Source organism: Syngnathoides biaculeatus, chromosome 13, assembly GCF_019802595.1.
Source record: "Syngnathoides biaculeatus isolate LvHL_M chromosome 13, ASM1980259v1, whole genome shotgun sequence".
Lineage (NCBI taxonomy): Eukaryota > Metazoa > Chordata > Actinopteri > Syngnathiformes > Syngnathidae > Syngnathoides > Syngnathoides biaculeatus.
In genome coordinates, this window is record NC_084652.1 from 22,377,388 (window position 1) to 22,400,836 (window position 23,449).

General features: G+C 40.0%; 1 protein-coding gene across 8 annotated transcripts in view; it reads right to left on the reverse strand.

Moving 5' to 3' along the window:
* Positions 1–23,449, reverse strand: part of map4l (microtubule associated protein 4 like) — a 53,921-nt gene that overhangs the window by 18,990 nt on the left and 11,482 nt on the right. For 6 of the 8 annotated variants that reach the window (XR_009797877.1, XM_061840157.1, XM_061840154.1 and 3 more), the window contains exons 2-6: positions 18,540–18,895; positions 15,823–16,011; positions 5,125–5,239; positions 3,749–3,808; positions 3,292–3,548 (exon numbers count right to left, since the gene is read on the reverse strand). Coding sequence is in view for 7 of the 8 variants with exons in the window: in XM_061840157.1 (XP_061696141.1) it covers positions 3,292–3,548; positions 3,749–3,808; positions 5,125–5,239; positions 15,823–16,011; positions 18,540–18,895 (977 nt within the window). In the remaining variant the exon portion in view is untranslated. Of the gene's footprint in view, positions 1–3,291; positions 3,549–3,748; positions 3,809–5,124; positions 5,240–8,525; positions 8,694–15,822; positions 16,012–18,539; positions 18,896–23,449 lie in introns of those variants that run through there. The other 2 variants (XM_061840155.1, XM_061840156.1) reach the window with 2 other exon arrangements.

Below are 23,449 nucleotides of genomic sequence, written 5' to 3' on the forward strand. Positions count from 1 at the left end.
TGTTTTTGGAAATTGTGGACGCCGTGTCCACGATTTCCGAGAGAAAAGGAACCAACCAGACTGTTATGGAGGCAAAGTTCAAAAGCCAGCACCTGTGATGGTATGGGCTGTGTTACTGCCAATGGCATGGATAACTAACACATGCAAAGGCACCATGAGTGCTGAAAGGTACATAGTGGTTTTGGAGAAACATCTGCTGGCATTCAGGCAACGTTTTGTTCATGGATGCCCCTGCTCACTTCAGCAAGACAATGGCAAACCACATTCTGCTCATGTTACAAGAGCATGGCTTCATAGTCAAGGAGGGCAGGTACTTGACTGGCCTGACTGCAGTCCAGACTTTTCTCCCATTGAAAATGTGTGATTCATTATGTACTGTAAAATACGATAATGGGGACCTCAGATTGTTGAAGAACTGAAACTGTACATCAAGCAAGAATGGGAAAGAATTCCACCTTCAAAGCTTCAACAATTAGTTTCCTGAGTTCCCTGTTTATTGAATGTTGATGAAGAAAAGGTGACTTAACATAGCGGTAAACATGAGCATGTCCCAGCTTTTATGGAACATGTTGCAGCCATAAATTTCCAAGTTAATAATTATTTTCTAAAAACAATAAACTTTGCCTTTGTAGTGTATAGGTTGAACATGATTTGCGAATCATTCTATTCTGTTTGTTTAACACAATGTCCCAACTTCATTGGAGTTGGGTTTGTATTTTTGAAAAGGTTTATTTTTATTATTATATTTAATCTACATTTCAATTGTAGTTTGCTTCATTTAAAATCCATTGTGACAGTGTTTTCAAACCACATCTAACTGTAAAATCAGATTTACAAGTACTAAGTAAGATGAAAAGCCAAACTGATTGAGAAAATTGAGTCAGGTTGCTCATTGGTGAAGATGAAAAAAAGTAAAACAGTAGGCCTATGCTGAAAGCAAAAAAAAAAAAAAAAAATAGGATCATTATAGATCACTGAGCCAGTGCAACAAATCATGATGCAGGCAGTGAGGTGCTGGTGCATGTATGCTATATGGTTTCAGTAAGATTGGTCAAAAGAAAGGAGGCGTGAAGGTGAAGGAAGTCCACTGATTAGAGATGTGTAACAAGAGCTAGAAGAGAACATTACATCTTCGATAAGCCCTCCTATTAACAGGTTACTTTGTATTCTTTATACACCTTCATATGCTGTGCCTTCAACAGGTTGGGAAACAGGAGAGCAGTGAAGTGGAGAGTTCAATTGTGTGGGTCTACCCGCGAAAACTGATGTGTCATAAAGACATTAAATTACTTTACTTGAAACATTTGATGATTAATCAGTATGAAAACATTTCGAACTCCACTTTTTTTTGCAAAGCAAAAAAAAAAAAAAAAGTATAGTCTATGATGAGTAAAGGGGGACATTTGAATACCATAGGAGGAAAAACACTAATGATTTGCACAAAGGGGAATAGGGAACAAATGTGATTTTATCTTAACATCATTTTTGGAATAGCATCACTCCCCTCTTCTCATTTTTCCCTCTCAAGGTACCGAATGGAAAACTTGGCCCCATGACTCCCCAGAAACAGCAATAACCAAATTTCTCCCATTTAAATAACTACATTTGTTTTAAATTTGATAAACGTATTTTTAAAGTTGGAGCTTGTTTTGTTATATGCTTGTAACTTTTAAAAATGGCCACGATATTTTATTGGAACGGCAAAGGAAAGGACATGATCATTGCTGAATTTGCAGCATTATGCCGGAATACTGTATAATCCTTATGTTCTGATATAAAGACATAGAGTATGTATTGTATATTTTCTCAATATTTACTGGTAAAAGATAATTTGTATAGTAAAGAAGTCAAACTAACTGAATTCAACGTCACCAGAAATTATGTCTCAGGTAAAACTGAACTGAATAAGATTGAACAACAATTACAGGACAAACACCTGCTGTAACCAATCCCTGCGGAATTCACATCAAAAGATGATCAAATGGATTAATAATTGTGATATCAGAAAACCCTTTTAAACGTATTTCCCCAAGAAGCACAAAAAACACCCCAAAAGAAAACGAGGTATGCATGAAGCATGCTAGCAATCAACACGGATGCACCTTTGTCCTTTTAAATATAGCATGCATGCACAGAAAGAGTGGATATGTCACTGTGATATTGTAAGGAACAGGATGGTGCTTGGAACCATACAAATGGGAGCTTCTACAAAGCATGTACAGTAAGTGTACAGAACAGGCTAATATGACATTGGTGCAAAGATGGTACGCAATTGTATTTATACCCCATTGTGGGTTTAGCTGTGGCAAATTACGGATCAAATAAAGTTGATATGGTATTATCAATGCAAATTAGTCTTGCACATTATGAGGGGCAGTGAAAAGGTAACGAGCCATATTTAATTTAATTTAAATTTTGAATTTGAATTTAGCCTTGCACTATTGCCCGGATTAACTGCTGAATATTGTCTGCCACTCCTTTAGTTGTCTTGGAGGTTACTCAAAGCAAGCTCTTTTTCTTAAACCTTGATCTTGGACACCCATTTTTTGACAGTAGCATAGCTACATTGCAACCTTTTCAAGATGTTTAGTGGTGGTTCTGCAATAAATGAAATTTGCAATAAATAAATTTAATCATAGCTCTTTGTTTCTGATGGACATCTAATAATTAGGTCATTTCCAGAATGGCTGACAGGAAGAGAACATGTGTAAACAAAACTTGTTTTAGCTCAACCTTCCGGCATTTTTTTTAAATAATAATTGTGAACATCCCTCCATCCATCCATTTTCTGAGCCGCTTATCCTCACGAAGATCGCGGGAGTGCTGGAGCCATTCCCAGATGTCATCAGACAGGAGGCAGGGTACACCCTGAACTGGTTGCCAGTCAACCGCAAGGCACATGGAGACAGACCCCACAATCACACCTGGGGGCAATTTAGAGTCACCGGGATTGGGACTTCAGTCCTCAGAACTGTGAGGCCAACGCTCTACATCAGCTCTACCGTGCCGCCAACCGTGAACATTTCAGACTTAAAAAAATAGTGGCTTAAATTAAATTGGGCTCATTACTTTTCAACTACCCCTTGTATTTTTTTAACATTAGATATATCTGAACTTTTAGCATGTTAAAAGTTCACAATACACACACAAACTCAAAAAAAAAAAAAAAAAAGCTAAATTTATCAGCAGCTTTCGACCCAGAGTAGAGGTAGCTCTTGCACTAGCAATTTGTGAAGTAATAACTATGTCAAGATTTGCAAACCCAGCATTCAGCCCATTTGGTTGTCCTACCTTTCCTCCACCAGGCTGGTACTTAATGTTGTCAATGGACCCAATCTTGGAACGGATATTCTTCAGGTCTGGTGTTGGTGCATTAATGGGCCTGAGGGTTCGAGGAGCACGGGGCACTGCTGGTTTCTTTTCCAGAGTGGTTTGCTTAGGAACAGGAGGCTTGGTGATGACCCTGCGACGTTGGGTGGGAGCAGCTTCACCATTGGCTGTGTTAGCTGGAGTCGTCAGAGAGGTGATGGAAGCTGGACGTGGACGAGCTGCAGAAACGAGACAACCTTAAAGAAGTGATGCATTGACCCATTATAATGATATTTGTTGTGTCAATTAAATAGATGTCCTGTCAATGTAATTTTTCAGGCTTATTGAAAATCATAAAGTTATTTTGTGTCAATGGAAAGTACAGTTTTGTAAATTTTAAACAATTAATTGATCATTCTAAATTGTAAAATTTTCTCACCGGTAGTTTTGGTTTTCTTGGCCTCTCCTGACTTGCTCTCAGTCTTGTCATTTTTGTTTGCTGTAAGAAGAAAACAGCAAATAAATGTTACATCGGTGCTTTGACAATGGAGAAGTAATGAGACTACGCTGGACTAAAACAATTATCCTCATTAAGTTGTGGGTGAGCAGGAACAGGCCATTCAAACTCAAACTTCACACCAAGAGGCGAGAATCCAGGTTCAAAGCCCTATCCTTAAAACAATGTGCTCATGGTGCCACCGTAACAATACATTTAGGTCCAAGTTGCACAAAAAAAATTTGTGTACATTCTGTTGATGTTACAGGCACAATGAAGAGGGAGGGGCCTATAAAACACTAATGTTATAATGCATCCAGTTGAGAAAACATCACCGGCAGCCAGCAATCCAAGGTGGTCTGCCAGACCAAAACTATTTTTACATATGCCTTATGCCCACCATGAATATAAAAGTTCTATAATGGTGACATCTTGAAAATTATTTGGATTAATCATTTTTTAGATTACCATCCATTAATCCTTTTTCTGAGCTGCTTAGCCTCACGAGGGTCGCGGGAGTACTGGAGCCTATCCCAGCTGTCTTGGGGCATGAGCCAGGGTACAACCTAAACTGGTTGGCAGCCAATCGCAGGGCACATGGAGACAAACAACAGTCGCACTCAAAATCACACCTATGGGCAATTTAAAGTGTACAATGAATGCATGTTTTTGGGATGTGGGAGGAAATCAGAGTACCCAGATAATACCCACACATGCACGGGGAGAACATGAAAACTCCAGATAGCCAGGATTTAACCCTGATGCTCAGAACTGTGAACCCAATGCCCTACAGGTGCGCCACCATGCCGCCAAATTTAAAAAGTATTTTAAAAAAAATTAAAAATAAGAGGGGGCGGCACGGTGGATCAGCTGGAAAGTGTTAGCCTCATAGATCTGAGGTCCAGGGTTCGATCCCGGCCCCACCTGTGTGGCTTTTGCATGTTCTCCCCGTGCCTGCGTGGGTTTTCTCCGAGCACTCTGGTTTCCTCCCACTTCCCAAAAACATGCAACATTAATTGGACACTCTAAATTGACCCTAGGTGTGTTTGTGAGTGCGGCTGTTTGTCTCTAAGTGCCCTGCGATTGGCAGGCAACCAGTTCGGGATGTACCCTGCCTCCTGCCCATTGACAGCTGGGATAGGCTCCAGCACTCCCCGTGACCCTCATGAGGATAAGCGGCAAAGAAAATGGATGGATGGATGGATGGATGGATGGATGGATGGATGGATGGATGGAAAAATTAGAGGGTTAAGTACTGCTGTGGAGACTGGAGCGTCTTCATATTTTTTTTTTCCAGTTGTGTGTGTGTTTTCATTTACCAGCGGTTTTGGTCCCAGTGGAAGAAGTTGAATTGTTCTTATTGGTGACTGGACGGGGAGTAGAATTAGTCTTTTGTGCAGCTGGGCGTTTCTCAGCTGCTCCACTTTCTGGAATCTGAAAGTCAAACGAAAATAAATGTAAATTTGTGTGTGTGTGTGTCCATCTTTCCAACAGTTTGTCTAAAAGGATTATAAAAGTAGCTGAGTGCATAAATACTCTTTTCCCACCTCTTTATATTCAAAGGTCACAGAAGGAGAGCACAAAGACAACGTTAGCCAACTGGAGGTGTACAAAAGAAGTGAAGGGACAAGATAATGTGTTTCCAAACTTTCTTTTTCATGCAGTTTTACAAAAGAACATTTTGCAGTATGATACAGTGCATCGCAGTGGCAGGGTTTGCTGACATTTTGTCCTCTGAATGAAATCATTCACAATTAAGATCCCTGGTCAACTTTTTACATGTAACGTAATCTATTCCAATGTGGTGTACAAACGTGCTATGCATTTTATCGGAACAGTTGTGTGACATGCAGACAAATGTCATCAATCAAGAGGAGCATCAGGCGTCTCTTTAGCCAAGTACTTGGAATTGTTTTTACGCTTTTAATCATGCGTGAGCTGGACAAAAATCAAAGGTACAAGTACAGTACTTTAAAAAAAAGCTCTGCCTGGAATCCACCATGTTTCCATGCGTAAACGATGACATCATGGTGCAGACAAAGCCTGGGCAGACAGAGCACAACCCGGCACCATTCCGACTGAAGGTTGACATGACAAAAATTTATTGCAGATCAATTTGGCAAAATATTATTCCACAACTGTGATTCCGAATGAGATTCCATTCAGTCGGCATGTATATATTGAAGTGTTTACATGAAGCGTTTTCATTCAGTTTGGGCTTCTAACCAGATTGTAATCAAAATACAAGCTGTCCATGTAAATCCCCCTAGTGTTTCACTTTTTCCACATTTCCTTACGTTACAGCCAGTATTTCAAAGTCGAATAAATTGATTGTTCCCTTAAAATTCTTCACCTTCCAATGACAATATAATTATTTTTTTAAATCACAGCCTTTGAATCGAATCTCAGAATCTAGCTCAAGTGCATTATGTGTCCCCTGATCATCCTTCAGATGTTTCTACCTTTGGTCCATGCAATTGGTTGGACATGATTTAGAAGGGTACACACATGTCTATTTCAGGTCCCATGGTTGACAGTGTATGTCAGAGCACAATCTAAGTATGAATTCAAAGAGATTGTCTTTTACTCATGAAGACACGATGGTGGCGACCCCTAACGGGACAAGCCGAAAGGAAAAGAAGAAGAAGACATGATGGTCTTGTGGGAGAGATCTACAGGAGGCTAGAAATATGTCTACATCTATTGTTGATTCCAAATAGAAGACGTTTGGGACCACGGGGAGTTGGCTGCCAGTCCAAACTGACAGACCTGAGGAGGACAAAGCAGCCTGCTTCGAGTCGGCAAATAGATAAAAATAGGACTCTTAGACCATGACAGTCAAACCCTCTTGTCTGATGTCACAAAGATTCAACAATTTGGGCTTTTCACAAGTCTCTTACTTGCAACATTCCTAGCTATTCTGGTCAAAACAATGAAAGTGACCTGGACGTTGTTCTGTCTCGATATTAAGGAGTGTTAAGTTTTCTTAAATGAATTAAATTCAATTAAACCACAATAAAATTAAGATAATTGCTATTGGCAGTCATGAAAAGATGATTTGTGTCAGTACTGTAAATACCTGGAATAGTGCTCTTTAAAAACAACGACCAAGTCCAAAACCTTAGTGTACTGATAGTTTCTGTCTTTAAACAATCACATCAAGACAATAATAATAGACCTGATTATGGACTAAAAAGTGTGAAAATTTAATAACAGAATAAAAGTTGGAAAATCAAATATGTATACACAACAAACACACATTCATATAAACAAAGTCAACATAACAGGTAGACAAAGCACACATGAGCTAAGCTAGGCTAAGCTAAGCTAAGGGCCCAAACACATATCAGACATGTGACTTGACAGAATGAAAAATAGCCGGGAGTCTAGGGGATGCAAGGGTGATCAAAAGATGATCACAAATTTTCACATGAAAGTTTTATAAATTGTATTATGAATTAAATATATCTAGTACATCTATAAATAAATGATATTCTGTTTTCAAAATATACACAATATGATCATTAATTGTTTAGGTGCATACCTTTACCCCACAAAATCACAAGTCAAATACAAATTTCAACTAAGTAAACTACTAGAAGTGAAATAAATTGAATGCAGATTTGCATCATGGTACGAATGCATGCTTTCATAACGTGTATATCATATCCATTCAAAAACGTTTTAATTTCTTGCTTTTGTAAATGAATGAAACCCATGAATTTGATAATTATTAACATCATGTTTTGTTATGAGTAAATAATACAGACATTTTTACAAATTGCTTCTGAACTCTTACCTCATTATTGACTACACTGTCTGCAACTGGGGTTTAGTTGTTTTGGATCTTGCCTCTCAATACCGATAATAGTGGAAGTAAACAAGGGATGAAGTCTGCAAGGTTTGTTGTTCTTGGGTTGACATCCAAATATACCAGCAATGGAAAAGTTCATTTTCCTTGCTTCCATTTGTTGAGGTGTTTTTGTCATTTCGCGTGAACTTCCAATGCACAATGCTTTACCCGATAGATCGATTTTCCGTATGAAGTCACTTAACGGAGTGGTAACTTCCTTCTTTCTAACTGTATCAACGATTTCTCATTCCATTCAATTCCATTGGAACTCATTTTTGACATATTTTCTTTCACTTGAGAGGCATCTTTCCTCTCGAGCACCGATATCGTGCTCACTTGCAAATGGCCCATAAACTGCCTTGTATACAACAAGCATTTTCATCGATCGAATGTGTTCCACAACATCAACATGTGTTCAACATTCGACCAATTAACACATGTGTATCAAATTTCCACCTAGCTTGTAAAAGTCGGACCGGTAAATGAACGAGTGTGGATTCTGGCACGGGTTCAAAAATTTCATTTTTTTTCTTTTATCTATGCAATTTAAAAAGACGGAATTCTGGCTATAAACGGAAAAATCACGTCTGAAACATGAATATAGCCGGCAAAACAAAAGAAATTCAAACCCCAATGTCCCTGCAGTGTTTCATATGGGAGGAGTAAAGAAAGTTGAAGGTTGTGTCCACTTGTCCAACACCATCCGAGTCCTCTCGGTCCGATCTGTTGCGAAGCTTTCGTCTTGTTGTCATCTTCTTCCTCGTGGTCCAACACAGGCCTCGCCTTGCTTGCGTTAGCTTGTCACTAGCGTCCCAGCAAAGTTCCATGCTTCCGGTTAGTCCCGGTATTAGCGTCTAATTCCACCACGTTACGACGTGATTTGAGTAGTCCACTCAAACGACACACTATAACAATTGAACTGTCAACAATCCTTGTCGAACGTGTTGATCAATGTTGATAAATGTTCGCCTTTAACTTTTCTTTTCTTCAAACCAGACACTCGTCCTTTGCACTTTTTCACGGTTTTCTCTTGTACTGTATAGATCAAATAAATCTGCTTAACTGATGAAATACGTATGAACATTAGCTGGATCGTATGTGGTGCAGACCTTCAAATGACAATTAATCTGTTCTGTCATTCCTGAAAACTGTTTTCATTGGAACATACAGTCTCCTCCAAAAGTATTGAAAATGCAAGGTCAATTCCTTCATTTTTCTTGTATACAGAATTTGGGTTTCAGAACAAAACATGAATATTTGACAAATGTTCAGGATTCCAACTTTTATTTTATGCTTTTTACATCTAGATGTTTGAAGCCATCTACTATTCAAGTATGTGTAGCACCTCTCTAGTGTATAATACTTGGATGAGAGGTGACCAACCTCAGTTGTTTCCTCAATCAAAATTAGGAACTAATCAATTAACTTAATAGTAATTACTCTAAACTTCTATTACAACTTTACTCTTTACTTGTGCACTTATACCCTCTCAATAGGTCTCTGAAATAATATTTCCTCTTAAGAGTTAAGGTTATCCTAATTTAAACAACCAAGCTACCATATAAACTCCCCACTTTTTTAACAATCTTACACATAGTCAAGCATCATCCAAGTCCTCACGGTCCAATCCGTTGCGAAGCTGTCGTCCTCGTTGTCGTCTTTTCCCTCGTGGTCCAACACAGGCCTCGCCTAGCTTGCGTTAGCTTGTCACTACCGTCCAAGCAAAGTTCCATGCATTCGCTTAGTCTCGGTGTTAGCGGCTAATTACAGCACGTTACGACGTGATTTGAGTAGTCCACTCAAATGACACACTATCACAATTGAACTGTCAACAATCCTTGTCGAACATGTTCATCAATGTTAATAAATATCCGCCTTTAACATTTCTTTTCTTCAAACTAGCCACTCGTCCTTCGCACTCCTTCACGCTTTTCTCTTCTCTCTTTCTCTCTCTCTCTTCAACTCCCCCTCAACACGAAACTTCCTTTCCTTCTTAAACACAGGTTACAATAATAAAATGACAAACAAAAGTAAAGTGAAGAAAATAGGTAATTGAACACCCTGCTATATTGCAAGTTCTTCCACTTATAAATCATGGAGGGTTCTGAAATTTTCATCGTGCATGTCCACTGTGAGAGAGATAATTTAAAAAGAAAAATCCAGAAATCACAATGTATGATTTTTTTTTATGATTGTGTGATACAGCTGCAAATAAGTATTTGAACACGTCTATGAGCTAGAATTCTGACCCTCAAAGACCTCTTAGTCCGCCTCTAAAAGTGTTGGAGCAATCATTAGAAAATCATTAGAAAATAGAAGAAGCTAAACATGATGGTCAATCTTAATCTGAGTGGAGGCCCATGCAAGAAATCACCTCACGGGGTCTCAATGATCCTTAGAAAGGTGAGGAATCAGCCCAAGACTACACAACAGGACTTGGTCAATGACCTAAAAAGAGATGGGACCACGGTTTCCAAGGTAACTGTTGGTAATACACCAAGACGTCATGGTTTGAAATCCTGCAATGCACGCAAGGTTCCCCTGCTTAAACCAGCACATGTTAAGGCCCGTCTTAAATTTGCCAATGACCATTTGGATGATACAGAGGAGTCATGGGAGAAAGTTTTGTGTTCAGATGAGACCAAAATGGAACTTTTTGGACATAGTTCCACTAACTGCGATTGGAAGACGATGAATTATGAGTTCCATCCCAAGAACACCATCCCTACTGTGAAGCATGGGGGTGGTAGCATCAAGGTTTGGGGGTGTTTTTCTGCACATGGGACAGGATGACTGCACTGTATTAAGGAGAGGATGACCACGGCCATGTATTGTGAGGTTTTTTGGAACAACCTCTTTCCCTCAGTCAGAGCATTGAAGATGGGTCGTGGCTGAGTATTTCAACATGACAATGACCTGAAGCACAAAGCCAGAAAAACCAAGGAGTGGCTCCGTAAGAAGCATATCAAAGTTCTCCAGACCTAAACCCAATAGAAAATCTTTGGAGGGAGCTGAAACTCGGTGTTTCTCAGCGACAGCCCAAAAACCTGTCTGTCCTAGAGATGATCTGTGTGGAGGAGTGGACACTCCTACAGTGTGTGCAAATCTGGTGAACAACTACAGGAAATGTTTGACCTTTGTAATTGCAAACAAAGGCTACTGTACCAAATATTAATTATATTTGTTTTCTCAGGTGTTCAAATACTTATTTGAAGCTGTATCACACAAATAAATTGTTGAAAAAAATCATACATTGTGATTTCTGGATTTTTCTTTGTAGATTATCTCTCTCACAGTGGACATGCACCTTCGATGAAAATTTCAGACCCCACCATGATTTCTAAGTGGGAGAACTTGCAATATAGAAGGGTGTTCAAATACTAATTTTCTTCACTGTATTTTTCCTCACAAATTAATAAAACACATTGAAATTCAAATGCCAAAAGAAAATAAATTCAGATCACACTTTAACAAATATTCCCCCCACCTTGTAGGAATAAAACCTAATTGCTACTCTATTTGAACTTTTTACGATAGAAATTTTTTCAACTGGGTTACATATGCAAAAGTATTGGAATGTGAGTGATGGGTGTTGCTAGTTGCCTCTCGTTACCTTTTATATTGATTACTAAAACATTACTACTTATTTTTGTCCTTGGGTTTCACCTATGAAAACAGATTCAGCTATTAAGCAAACACGAAGACCAGACAGCTGTCTATGTGAGAAAAGGAAACCATTTTGATGCTGAGAAGAGAGGGAAAATAAATCAGAGCTATACGATTGGGCATAGTCAATAGCGCAATCTGGAATGTGATGAAAAGAAAAGAAACTACTGGTGTACTGAGCAACTGACATTGAACACGTTTACCAAGGGTATAAACAGCACTTGATGACAAAAACATTTTGAGAGCTGTGAAGAAAATCCCAAAGACAGCAGTCAGTCACATTAGTGCCAACCTCCTCAGGACAGGTGGGAAAGTATCAAAATCCACTGTTTGGAGAAGACTTGCAGAGAACAAATATACAGCCCATTCCACAAGATGCAAACCACTCATCAGCAAAAAAGAATCAGAACCACAGATTGGATTTTGCAGTGTTTTATGGAGTTTTATTGACAAATATTAATCTCTACCAAAGTCATGAAAAGGCCAAAGCATGGAGAAAGAGATGGTCTGCTTATGATTCAAAATGCACAAGTTTATCTGTGAAGCATGGTGGTGGTAATGTCATGGCTTGGCCTTGGCTGGCTGCTTCTTCGGTAAGATCACTAATCTTTATTGATGATGTAACTTATGATGGGAGAAGCAGAATAAATTCTGAAGTCTACAAAACCAATTTCTCTAGCAATTTTCAGAAAAATTGATCCCAAATAATTGTGAGACACTTCTTCATGCAACACACTGCCAACACAACAGAGGACTTCATCAAGGGGAAAAATTAGAAGGTCTTTGACTGGTCAAGCCAATCACTGGACCTTAACCCAATAGAGGATGCATTTTCCTCTGAAGAAGGAGACTGAAACAAGAAAGCCCAAGAAAAAAGACAGAACTGACAGAGGCTGGATTAAAAGCCTGGAAAAAGCATTTGGAAGAAGAATGCAACAGTCTGCTAAAATCAATGGATCTCGGGCTTGATGGGTTATTACAAGTATGGATTATGACACCAAATGGTATTCCCTTTAATTGATTTAATAATATCTGTTCCAATACTTCTACTCATTTGAGAAGTATTTGGCTTTAAACAAACAAAAAAAAGTTCTATACTGAGTTGTTTAACACAAATAAAAGCTGGAATTCTAAACTTTTGTCTCATATACAGTATATCTTTGGATCTGAAACACAAATGTCTTTGGTATACAACAACAAAAACAAAGGAATTGATTTTACTGTTCCAATATTTTTGAGGGGGACTGTACATACATTGCTGATTGTCTTTTTTTTTATTAGTAGCGGTATTTGTTATTAAAGTGACTTCATAACACTGATTCATGATTATTAAGTACACCTCACCAGCCTTTTTTAGTGCGGTAGGGTGACATTTTGTCCAATGCCCAACTCCATACATAAAATAAAAATGTAATACATAAGCATAAGCAGCAACTTCTTACATATTTAGGAGTCATTCCAAAACCACAATGCGCTGTGCTCATGGTCTGAGTGTAGACATACTTGAGATAGACTAATCATGATCATCTTTGAAAGTGTAACATTAGATTATATTGGAGTAGCATTGATTATATTTGACTTTAGTTCAATTCCACTTGAAACGTGAAGCTTGGAGTGGACATTTTTGGTGATCGTAATAATTTGTTTAACTTTGGATGCGTCAGTGACATGATTGCATCTTTTTTAGATGTCCAGTTTAAATGAAGTAATATAGGAAGAAACGTCTCAATTTCCCCAAACATTGCTGCCTCCTTCCGCCTTGCTCCCCTGTCAAGGTCCTCGATCAATGGAATTTCTCATTGGAGGAGCTAGTGTTTGAACTGAGGAGTGAGATGAGTCCTTTGCTTTCCAGATGTCAGGTTTACGAGGGAAATGAGACACGGCTTAACACCTGGTCAATACCACACCAAGAGTGAAGCATGGTGTGTACAGCATCATGTTGTGAGGATGTTTTTCACTGCTAGAAACTGGGAAACGAGATAGTCTAGAGGGAATGATGAATGAAGTAGTATACCAAAACATACTGGATGGAAACCTGCTCCAAAGCAGACTGGTGTGACTGTGCATCGTTTATCAGGACAATGAAAATGAGCACGCTGCCACGCTATTGAAGTAAAATTTTCAGGACAACTCTGTGAATATCCTTGAATGCCCTCAGCATAGCTTTGACTTGGCTTGACTCGTTCTTGATAGACTTATTGCTAATCTAACCTGATGTTACAGTGCCTTGTGAAAGTATTCGGCACGCTTGAACCTTCCAAACTTTCGCCATATTTCAGGCTGTAAAGATAAACACATAAGATTCATATTTTTTGTCAAAAATCACCAAGTGGGACACAATCGTGAAGTGGAATGAAATTTATTGGATGTTTTCAACTTTTTTAACAAATAAAAACCTGAAAAGTGGGGCGTGCGATATTATTCGGCCCCCTTGCATTAATACTTTGTAGTGCCCGCCACCTTTTGCTGCAATTACAGCTGCAAGTCGCTAGGGGTATGTCTCTACCAGTTCTGCACATCGAAAGACTGACATTGCCCATTCTTCCTTGCAAAACAGCTCAACCTCAGTGAGGTCAGATGGAGAGCAGTCTTCAGCTCTGCCCACAGATTCTCGATTAGATTCAGGTCTGGACTTTGACTTGGCCATTCTAACACCTGGATACGTTTATTTGTGAACCAGATTTGGCTTTATATTTTGAATCATTGTCCTGTTGGAAGATAAATCTCCGTCACAGTCTCAGGTCTTTTGCAGACTCCAACAGGTTTGCTTCCAGAATGATCCTGTATTTGGCTCCATTCACTTTCCCATCAATTTTAACCATCTTCCCTGTCACTTCTGAAGAAAAGCAGGCCCAAACCATGAGGCTGCCACCACCATGTTTGACAGTGGGGATGGTGTGTTCAGCGTGATGGGCTGTGGTGCTTTTATGCCAAACATATAGTTTAGCATTGTGACCAAAAAGTTCGATTTTGGTTTCATCTGACCAGAGCATCTTCTTCCAGATGTTTGGTGTGTCTCCAAGTTGGCTTGTGGCAAACATTATGGATATCTTTGAGAAATGGCTTTCTTCTTGCCACTCATTCCATAAAGGCCACATTTGTGCAGTGTATGACTGGTTGTTGTTCTATGGACAGACTCTCCCACTTCAGCTGTAGAGCTCTGCAGTTCATCCAAAGTTATTATGGGCTTCTTGGCTGCATCCCTGAGCAGTCTTCTCTTTGTTCAAGGTGAACGTTTAAAGGGACGGCTGGGTCTTGGTAGATTTGTAGTGGTCTGATACTCCTTCCATTTCAATATACTTGCTTGCACAGTGCTCCTTGAGATGTTTAAAGCTGGGGAAATATTTTTGTATCCAAATCTGGCTTTAAACTTTTCCACAACAATATCTTGGACCTGCCTATTGTGTTGCTTGGATTTCATGATGCTCTCTGCACTTTAAACAGAACCCTGAGACTATCACAGAGCCGGTGCATTTATACGGAGACTTGATTACACGGAGGTCAATTCTATTTATCATCATCAGTCAACATTGGATCATTCAGTGAACTTCAATGAACTTCTGGAGTTAGTTCGCTGCACTGAAAGTAAAGGGGCTGAATAATATTGCACACCCCACTTTTCAGGTTTTTATCTGTTAAAAAAGTATAAAATATCCAATAAATTTCGTTCCACTATTGTGTCCCACTTGTTGTTGATTCTTGTAAAAAAAAATATAATTTTATATCTTTATGTTTGAAGCCTGAAATATAGTGAAACCGGCCGAATACTTTCACAAGGCACTGTACCTTGAGAGATGATGCAAAGAGGAATGGGGAAAAAGAAACTGCCCAAGAATGGGTGTTCCAAGGATCAGATACAAAAAGGCTTGAGGCTTTGATTAATAGAAAAGGTGCATCAACAAAGTATGGTGCAAAGGCTTTGAGTGTTTTCATGATCTATATTCCATTCATCTATCTATTCATTTTCCGTACCGCTTATCCTCACTGGGGTCACAGGTGCGTCAGTTCCTATCCCGGCTATCTTTGGGTGAGAGGTGGGGTGCACACTGAATGGGTCACCAGCCAATTATGTGGCACATATAAACAAACAACCATTCAGTACTGTGGCAAATTTCTTCAAATTCTTCTTCATCAAAGTCATCAAATAGATTAGTACGCATGCTTTTGGGATGTAAGAGGAAACTGGATTAACCGGAGAAAACTGAAAACACATGCAGGCACAGGGACAACATGAACACCGCCATACAGGTGTGGTCGAAGGCAGATGCGCTAACCAGTTGTCCATGTGCCAGCCTTTTCCATAAATTTTAAATAAATTAGCAACAACGAGTAAACATGTTTTATCTCATCATCATGGAGTGTTATATTTATCATTGAGGGGAAACAAATAATTTGTTCAATTTTGGAATGAGGCGCAACATAACAAAATGTGGAAAATTCTGCAATTCCAGATGCACTGGACATGCACATAATATCATACCAATAATATCTTTCTTACTTTTGCAGATCCTGGTGGAATTGGAGGGCTCTTAGCAGCAGTGGGGGTTGCCGCCTTGGGCAGAGGGATTTTTTTATTCACTGAGGTCGTGGTTGGGGAGGGGTGTTTGACTGAGGTGGCTTCACCATTGGTATGGAGGGTAGATGGGCGAGATTTAGATGCATTTGATTTGGTCGAAACCACTTCAGTCTAAATAAGACAATAACACAATTGGAAATAAGGGGAAAAAACATGGAAGGGAAAAATGAATAGGTTTTGATCAAATGAAACAGGGAGGGGAATAGAAAAACAACAAGCAGAAATGGAGTGAGCAATGTCATAGCACAGCTCGCATGCTACATTCACAAGAGCACATATAGTTTCTATATCACTTGCCCCCATTAAGGTTGCAGGGGGGCTGGAGCCTATCCCAGGTTATTTAGGGTTAGAGGCATGATACACCCTGAACTGGTCGCTGGCCAACAGTAGGGCATACTTAATAAGCATTTGGACTCATTTTCACACCGACTGGCAATTTACAGTCTTCAATGAATCCATGTTTTTGGAATGTGTGATTAAAGGCTCCGTCACACCATGACGTTCTGGTCAACGTCCTCTGAACATTTCAATCGTTCTATTTTTCAGCGTTCTCAAACGCGGATGACACATTTGGCGTGTGATTAACGTGTGTTTAACGTATGACTTAACGTGTGTCTAATGCACGAAAAGCATGTCTAACGCATGAAAAGCGTGTAACAGTGACCAAATAAGATACCCCTATAAACCATTAGCGTGTGCAAACGTGTCATTGGCGTGCGACGAGCGATTTGTCAACGTAAGACGAGCGTGTTGAGCAACAGAAAAGCGTTTTACTGGCGTGTAATTTTTACAGAGGAACCTGCACTAAAACGTTGGAAAGTTCATAGTCACTTCAGTTGTTGTCGTGAGTCAGAACAGTGAGCATCATGTCGCCGAGAAGAAAAAAAGTTAGGGTGTGGACTTCAGCAACTAGCGCTGCTGATAAGAAAGCTAAGCCTCTTTCATCACGAGCAATGTGTTTGGAGGAAAAACAACAGCAGGAGGAAGAGCATGTCCGCAACGTCACGCACCATGTGACAACCCCTGGGGACCCTAAACACCTTGCAAACCCCAGTGAGGACGGTCCGACAAAGAGACAAAAGAAGCAGAGAAAGGATTGCAGGATCCTGGACCTGGCTGTTGTGGATAGTCTGGTGGAGTTTTTCCGCGAAAACTAACTGCTGCTTTCTGGATCTTCCATAGTAGGTGCTCTCTACTGTATCTTAATATTAAATGGACCTTGCTTACAAAGCATCGTATTATATGCCCATATGCATGGACGTTCGGGAAACGCATGAATGACTCTCAATGTACTCCAAACGACGTTCGTTTGACTTTAGTTACACGCTGTGTGCGCTACGGGATTGTTCAGTGGTCGTTGACAGGTCACCAGTGAGTCATTCACTGCAAAGCAAACGATTAAGTAAGAACCAAGTAAAGCTAGAGTTACGACTGACTAACAATAGCAAACATGTGCAACGAACCTTAGTAAAACGTTCCACGAACGTTTTGAACGTTCTGCAGCGTTTAAAATTAAACGTTGATGAACGCTGGTCTCGGTAAGAACTTTTGTGCCTGTTCAAAACTTTTTTTCCGGACCGGCGTTCTTCGCCGATTCCCAGCGATCATTGACGTTCACTAGCGTTCAAACAACGCTCTTCTGGAGTTATCCCAGCGACCATGGGCGACTACCAACGTTTCCTCAAACGCTATAGAACGCTGACCAGAACGTCATGGTGTGACGGGGCCATAAGATGGAGTACCTGCAGAAAGCATGAGGAAAACATGTAAACTCCACACAGGAAGGCCTGGACCAAGATTCAAACAGCAAACCTTTTGACTGTAAGGCAGATATGCTAACCCACTTAACCACTCCAATCAAAAGTTACAAGTTAATGGAAATAAAAATGTGTTCATCAACTTATTGTACTGTGTATTAAAAACATTTCATCATGCTCCAGTTCATGTGAGCGGTCACTTATAAAAGCAAATCCTAAATACGGATCACTCTAAATGCATCTTAAAGGTAAAATCAGATTTTAGAAAATGGATGTATGCATGAACTAAAAATGAAATGATATTATACTTTGTGTATTAACTGTTATCGTTTGCATATTGTTCCAAATCATTGTCAGAGAACATTTGGGTAATAACAGTCAGCTGCTTTGAAAATTTTTTTTAAGTATGTAAAAAAATTGCTGCAAATACCTATGATGCTAAACTAAAAAAAAGATCCCAAAAACCAGAAAGAGTAGCCTGGATGTCTTAGCAATTCACAGTGCAATTGTAATAATTAAGGATATTCAAACATTTTTACCTCTGAAAAGAACTGCAGGAGTTAAAAAAAAAAAAGTTATTTTTATAATAAATATATAATAAAGGGTTACATTAAATAGTACTCATATCTTAGTGTTTCATTGTTTAAATGTACACTAAAATGAAACATTTTGAACTCTTTCTGATATATTTACATAAAAGGGGCCTGCTAAATTATAAAAATGAACTTTGACTGAAGACCTACTGCAGATATTTGTTTGTGTGTAAAGCCAAATGTTTGTGTCTTGCTATTTCTATTTCTTGAGCTTTGACTATGTGAAAAAAAAATACTGAACATCCAATGTGTATGTGGGTGTGTGTTTGTGTGTATGTGTGTGGATTACCTTGGTTTTGCTGTCAGGGCTTTGGAGAGTCTTGCTCCCATTGGCTGTTGGAGACTTAGCAACCCCTTTTCCTCCTTTCTCATCCTTCTTCTCAGTCTGCTTCTTTTCCTCATCTTTGTTATTTTTTTCTGGCTTGTCTGTCTTCTCTGCCTTCTCACTGACCTTGTTGTTTTTCTCAGCATTTATCTTGTCCATCTTTTCTTCATCTTTGAAAATCTTGTCAGACTTGAGGTTCTTGTCAGGGCAGTTGTCTTTGTTGTTCTGCTCTGCTTTCTCCTTCTTGTCACAGGCATCCATCTTTTCTGTCTTGCTGGACAAGACATCTGTCTTCTCATGCTTGTCCTTGTCCACTTTCACTGAGAGAGTAACAATGACAAAAATTAATGTGAACCTATTTTCCCCCCAATCTCTGCAGACTGAATTCTGACTTGAATAGAAAGCTTTTCCCAATAACTCATCCATCCATCCATCCATGCATCCATTCTTTCATCTACCATACATGTTTTTGGAAGGTAACAGGAAACTGGAGCACCAGAGAAAACTCACACAGGCACAGGGAGAACATGTAAACTCCATACAGGCAAGGCAGATGTGCTAACCGATTATACACCATGCCACCCAAGCAATCACCCATTAAAAAATAAAAATGATTCTTTGGGGTTTTATACTTGCCCTGTCGAAGAACAGCTAATGGAAGATGATCTGTAGCAGTTGAACTGTTCTTTTTCTTCAGTTACATTCAAGTATATCTTCAATATTTAAACAAGAATCGGGTGCACAAAATATAATTTATTTTGAATTTTACCCAATTTGTACGGAATCATCCATGACATATTGGTCCTAGGAAAGGGACTAGACAACACACAGCTCAAATGACCTCTATGACTAAAATAAATGGACTTTAGACGAGGGTTACTGGGCCCCCCCTCTCTGGTGCTGGACCTGGTGTTGGGGATTCAAGGTAAGTGCTTGGTTGCTTGCGCCCATTGTTTCTGTTGCGATACAGCCCAGCGAGGCTGGGGTCCACATTCCCATGGGTTTACCACCTGTGGGAGAGGCTAAGGGAACATTGGGTGCATAGAAAGCTGGGTGGCAGTCTGATCCCCAGGTACAAAAACTTCCTTTAGGAATGAGGAATATCACCTTTCTGGCAGAAAAAGAGACCAAGCTGATGTTAAAAAGTTCCAACTAGAATGAGCTGGGCTCACCTCCACACAAAGTTTGGTCTATACCACTCCTTTTGAGAGGGGTTGGACTCTTCCTCTTGGGAGTTCCTGACAGTGAGCGGTACCAAGCAGGTATGGGCATACTTATTGTCCCCTGACTGGGTTCTTCTACATTGGGGTTTCCCCTAGTGGACGAGAGCATAGCCTCCCTCTGCTTTCGGCTGAGGGGCCGGTTCCTAACTGTTGTTTGTGCCTACAACCAGCAGTTCTGGACTATCCTCAATTTTTTGAGTCCTTAGAGGGGGTCCTAACATGGGCAATGACAGTGAGACCTGGATGGGCGTAGGAATGCCTCCCCTGACCAGAACATGAGCAGTGTTCTGTTATTGGACTTCTGTGCTCGTCATGGATCGTCCATCACAAACACCACATTTAGATACAGTACAAGGGCATCCACATGTGCACTTGGCACCAGGTCACCAGGCCGCAGTTTGATGCCAACTTTGCACTCATGTCATTGGAATTCTGGCTGAATGTCTTGGGAACACGGCTGAGAAAGGGGCGGGGCTGTCACTTGATCACCCCCCCAGCGGTCAGTTAGTTCCGAATGTGGGAAAAGATGTTAGTCCAGCCTAACATTGTGTTGGAAACATCAGGCAGAATTCGCCTGTCAGAAGGAGCTTCAACTCCCACCTCTGACAGAACTTCATGAATGTTCCGGGGCAGCTGTGTGTGGTGTAGCTATAAGGTTCTCAGTGCCTGTTGTAGAGGAAATCACCGAACCCATTGGTAGACACCAGCGGCTGGTGCAACCGGGGTGTCGAGGGGGTATAGGTTTGGTGATGTCAGTATAATGTTCCTGCCTTATGGAGACGGTTATGATGGCTTCATCAAGCTGCAATCTCTACCTATCACTGGGATGGTTCACATGCCCGAAGTGGAGGAGTTCAAGTATATTGGGCTCTTATTCATAAGTGGACTAAAGGATTCCAATGTTCATACTTCATACAGCATTTTTTGCCCCATTTATACTTCTAATATGATATTCACACATGCTTAGAAGGACAGAAAGAACGTTTGTGCTTGTGTTTCTAGTATCATATCTTACATAACAGTGATACCGGACATCTGGTTGTGCTCACTCTTAATGTCCCACCATTTTCCCAAGTGATCATCTTTTCTCAATAACTACCGTGCTACGCACTTGCCAATTTATTTTTGTTGTGCTATTCCAATATTGATGCAGATTTGACAATTTCCACAGTAGACCTACCTTAAAAAAACATGAAGTTAGGTTTGTTAGTTTAAAATAGGTTTTTCAATTCGGTCAGCCTGGATCAGAAACAGTGCTTGGTGTTGAACAATGATCACAGTTACGTGTGTGGTCAATCCCACTTATTCTTCCTTATTAGTTTCATGGGTGAGCTGGAGCCCATGCCAGCTGAATCCGGCAAGAGGCAAGGTGCACTGTTGAACTGTAACAGGTTATTTTCTTATAATTGTGTAAGGCTACAGCAGTTTACAATAATATGTTAGCTGGCATAGAAACACCAACACACAGAGGCAGCAGTACCAGGGGATGTGGGGGCACGTGCCCACTGTCATTTTACCTTAGGTGTTCCTATGTGTGTGATGTGATTCTTTGCTTGACCATTATACCAGTTTTCAGGAATGGACAAAGAAAAAATGCTACAGGGACAACTATAAGATTTGCATCATCAAAAGGCATGCTAGCTGCTAGTACGCTAAAATGGACATTGTGCAAGGAATAGTCAAGCACCAGCCTTAAAGTTGGCAAAGGATCCACTATACTTAAATGTTAGCCCCTTTGCTCTCATGTCTTATCAAGAAGGTACTTCGCCAGCGTTGTATTTCCCAGTGGTCTTTATAGTTCTAGTCTATGTTGAACAAGATATCTGGAAAAGGTAGTTAGCTAAATTTCAAATTATCCAACTCCCTCTGGAGTTTTGGAGCCTATTCCAGCTATCCACTGGCTTTTTACATTTACATTTTTTTACAACACTGAAGCTACCCACTAGGTAAATGTAGAAAGCTCAGGGGTAAAAATTAATACATAGAAAAAGACAAGTAGGCAAAGATATATATATAAACAATTAATATATGAATGGTGGCATTATAACAATATGCAAAATTGTCAAAAATAGGGAATTTAACATCTTTAATAATCTATCCCGGAACAAGGGTGTAGGCGACCAAGATTTTTACAGGCACTTCAAGCTGTAATAAGTTGTGAGGCAGTAACCTAACAGGTCCCCTAAAGATTAGTCACATTTATCGTCAGATGACGTTTCAGAAAACATTGATCCATCCATCCATTTTCTAAGCCGCTTGTCCTCACAAGGGTCGCAGACAATTATATATATTGTATTTTCATGGAAGATGACGCTGTAATCCCCAAAATGCCGAGCGGCTTTGTATGAATATTAGATTTATTGACTTTAGTCATCGCCCTTTGAAGCGTCGGCACATGGCATAGTCCACATAAAACTCAACTGGCCAAAGTAGCAGTTGGGAGAGGAAATGTTAATAGCCACTAGTGAAATCTACTGGCATTTGTCAAGATGGATGGTGTTAGTGTAAAGCCCTGATTGGGAGACATCAATATATTCTGACGCAAATGACTTACTTGATATGCCTTCAAAAAGACTTGAATGAAAAACAATGCCAGAAATGGTGTGCATATTCAGCCCATGGAACAGAATTTAAATTTACTTGAAAACTGATCATTCCAGGTTTTTATTTTGTATTTCTATTTTGTTTAACACTAGTAAGTTACAATTTTCTCACTCTCTGTATATTAAATAAAAAGCTTGCTTGGTTGCTGTACTTAATACCTACAAACAGGCAAGCACTTAAATGTGCGAAGCCTTTAGTAAAATCAGTTAAAAAGTGGACCAACGAGGCAAAATGAGAACTTCAAAGCTGCTTTGACTGCACAGACTGGAGTCTCTTTGAAAATTCGGCACGCAGCCTAGATGAATTCATGGATATTGTTCCCGCGTATGTGAGGAGGTGTGTGTATCACCAAAAACCTTTCGTACTTTCAATAACAAGAGGCCGTGGTTTTCAGCTAAACTTAGGCAACTCCGCCAGGCTAAAGAGATAGCAAGTCCCTCTACAATCGCACTAGAAACCAGCTGACTAAAAAAATTAACATTGCAAAATTGGTCTTTGCAGTTAAACTGGAAAAACATCTCAGCGCTGACTCCATTTCAGTTTGGCACAGATCACAATTGCTCACTGACTACAAGCGATGTTCTCCCCCAGTAGAAAACAAGAGAAGGCTAGCCGACGACCTAAATAGCTTTTACTACAGATTTCAAATAGACACTGAGGTGTTCAATGTGTCGATGCGCGTGGGCCGCCGTTTCCCCCGACGCGGAGGTTGCTCAGGCAGGGAGGCGAAAGGAGCGCTCCCCCACACCTTGACTGTAAATATGGCTCAAAACGATATGGTAAAATGGCCCCGGTCGCTTCACTCATTCACTCACTTCTGAGATGTTTTTTTTTTCCTGAAGAAGAAAATCCCCAAATCACTTTTGTTCATCTGTCATTGCATTCGGCACAGTGTGTTTTAATGCCAGGTATCCTGTTGATGTCTGGAAGTGACGTAACAGACAAATATGGCCCCCACTGGGATGCACATTGTGTCGAGTCATATTTACACAACTGCGCATGATTAAAACACTCGCAGCTCACTTTTTCTGACTGGTATTATCATCA